The sequence below is a fragment of the Bos indicus genome, chromosome 12, assembly GCF_029378745.1.
Source record: "Bos indicus isolate NIAB-ARS_2022 breed Sahiwal x Tharparkar chromosome 12, NIAB-ARS_B.indTharparkar_mat_pri_1.0, whole genome shotgun sequence".
NCBI lineage: Eukaryota > Metazoa > Chordata > Mammalia > Artiodactyla > Bovidae > Bos > Bos indicus.
In genome coordinates, this window is record NC_091771.1 from 41310545 (window position 1) to 41312424 (window position 1880).

The 1880-nt window shown below is 40.7% G+C and overlaps 1 protein-coding gene across 1 annotated transcript; it reads right to left on the minus strand.

Moving 5' to 3' along the window:
• Positions 1–339: 339 nt before the first annotated feature.
• On the minus strand, positions 340–891 carry LOC109566871 (dynein light chain 1, cytoplasmic-like). Its single transcript, XM_019971548.2, has one exon. It carries the CDS (start codon positions 793–795, stop codon positions 526–528), a length of 270 nt encoding a protein of 89 aa, XP_019827107.2. The 5' UTR covers positions 796–891; the 3' UTR covers positions 340–525.
• Between the last annotated feature and the right edge of the window lie 989 nt (positions 892–1880).

A 1880-nucleotide genomic window follows, 5' to 3' on the forward strand; every position in this document is an offset into this window, starting at 1 on the left:
GGAATGTATTTATCAGGTTAGGAGTACGAGTTTCTCTGCCATGCCTTTCTCAACATGCACTTCTGAGCAGTATTCTTCCATGTACAACAGGAGCAGGCTGGGCAAGAATGAAACTCCAGAGTGTTGAATAGGCTAGTCTATTACATTCCACAAAAACTTCAAGGAATCACCCCCACCAACCTACCCAAGATCAAGTAATAGGCCATCTTCAATAGATTATTTGAACAAACGGTAATTAACGCACACTTCAACAGATTTATTTCTTTAAAGGAATGGATTTTGAAGAGAAAAAACACGGGGCAGAGAGGTATGGAATAGAAAATAAATACAAATGTAAGCTGTTTTACTAATTGCTTTATAACCACAAACTAGTACAGAGAATGCCCTGTACAAAACACAACAAAGGTTCAAAGATGGAGATGTTCCCTTAGGCAAGGTTGAAGACTTCAGTCTCTGGTATTTGGAATTTAGGCTGCAGTCCTTGTTTTTGGATGGATCACTGGGTGTGTGGCACAGTCCATGCTTTTAACCAGATTTGAACAGGAGAATGGCCACTTGGCCCAGGTAGAAGTAGATGAAGTGTTTGGTTTCATGTGTCACATAACTACGGAAGTTCCTCCCCACGATGCAGTGCCAGGTGGGGTTGTACTTCTTATCAAACTCCTTCTTGATATGGGCCGCAATGTCCTTCTCTATATTATACTTTTCCAATGCCTGAGTAGCACACTCCACCGAGTCCTGTTGCATCTCCTCCGACATATCGGCATTCTTGATTATGGCCTTTCGGTCATACATGGTTACCAAGGAGCAGGGGCTGGCCGACTGCAACGGTCTCCTGGGGGAGGGGCTGGTGAAGCTCACACCCGCGTAGAGAGGCGGTCGCTACCGAAGCCGTGGCACATAATTTCCAATCAAAAATGAAAAATAGGAAAGATAAATATATCAGATTTATATAGGATCAAACTAAGTTTCAGGAAAGTAAATCTGAAAGTATTTTAATAACAAAATATATAACTGTTTGTAAATCAATATCATGGCATCTGGTCCCATCACTTCATGTCAAATAGATGGGGAAACAGTGGAAACAGAGGCTGACTTGATTTTTTTAGGCTCTAAAATCACTGCAGATGGTGATTACAGCCATGAAATTAAAAGACGCTTACTCTTGGAAGGAAAGTTATGACAAACCTAGACAGCATATTAAAAAGCAGAGACTTACTTTGTTAACAAAGGTCCATCTAGTCAAGGCTATGGTTTTTCAAGTAATTGTATATGGATATGAGAGTTGGACTGTAAAGAAAGCTGAGTGCAGAAGAATTGATGCTTTTGAACTGTGGTGTTGGAGAAACCTCTTGAGAGTCCCTTGGACTGCAAAGAGATCCAATGAGTCCATCATAAAGGAGATCAGTCCTGGGTGTTCATTGGAAGGACTGATGTTGAAGCTGGAACTCCAATACTTTGGCCACCTGATGTGGAGAGCTGACTCATTGGAAAAGACCCTGATGCTGGGAAAGATTGAGGGCAGGAGGAGAAGGGGATGACAGAGGATGAGATGCTTGGATGGCATCACCGATTCAATGGACAATGGTTTGGGTGGACTCTGGGAGTTGGTGATGGACAGGGAGGCCTGGCATGCTGTGGTTAATGGGGTCGCAAAGAGTTGGACACGACTGAGCAATTGAACTGAACTAAAAGCAATATTAATCCTAAATTGTGAATATTATTTTGAAGCAAATTCCTCTTTACTTACTAATAAAAGTAATGAGATTATCCTTATATTTTGAATGTTTAATGGAAAACATATTAGACTGATTTCTCCTTCAGTTTTACAGTATTTTGAAAATATTTGATGTCAGTTTTTCATTTTGATTAATTGCTTA

Bases quoted from the DNA above. Each gene is read 5' to 3' on its own strand.
- LOC109566871 (XM_019971548.2), bottom strand. From the start codon at position 795: ATGTATGACCGAAAGGCCATAATCAAGAATGCCGATATGTCGGAGGAG.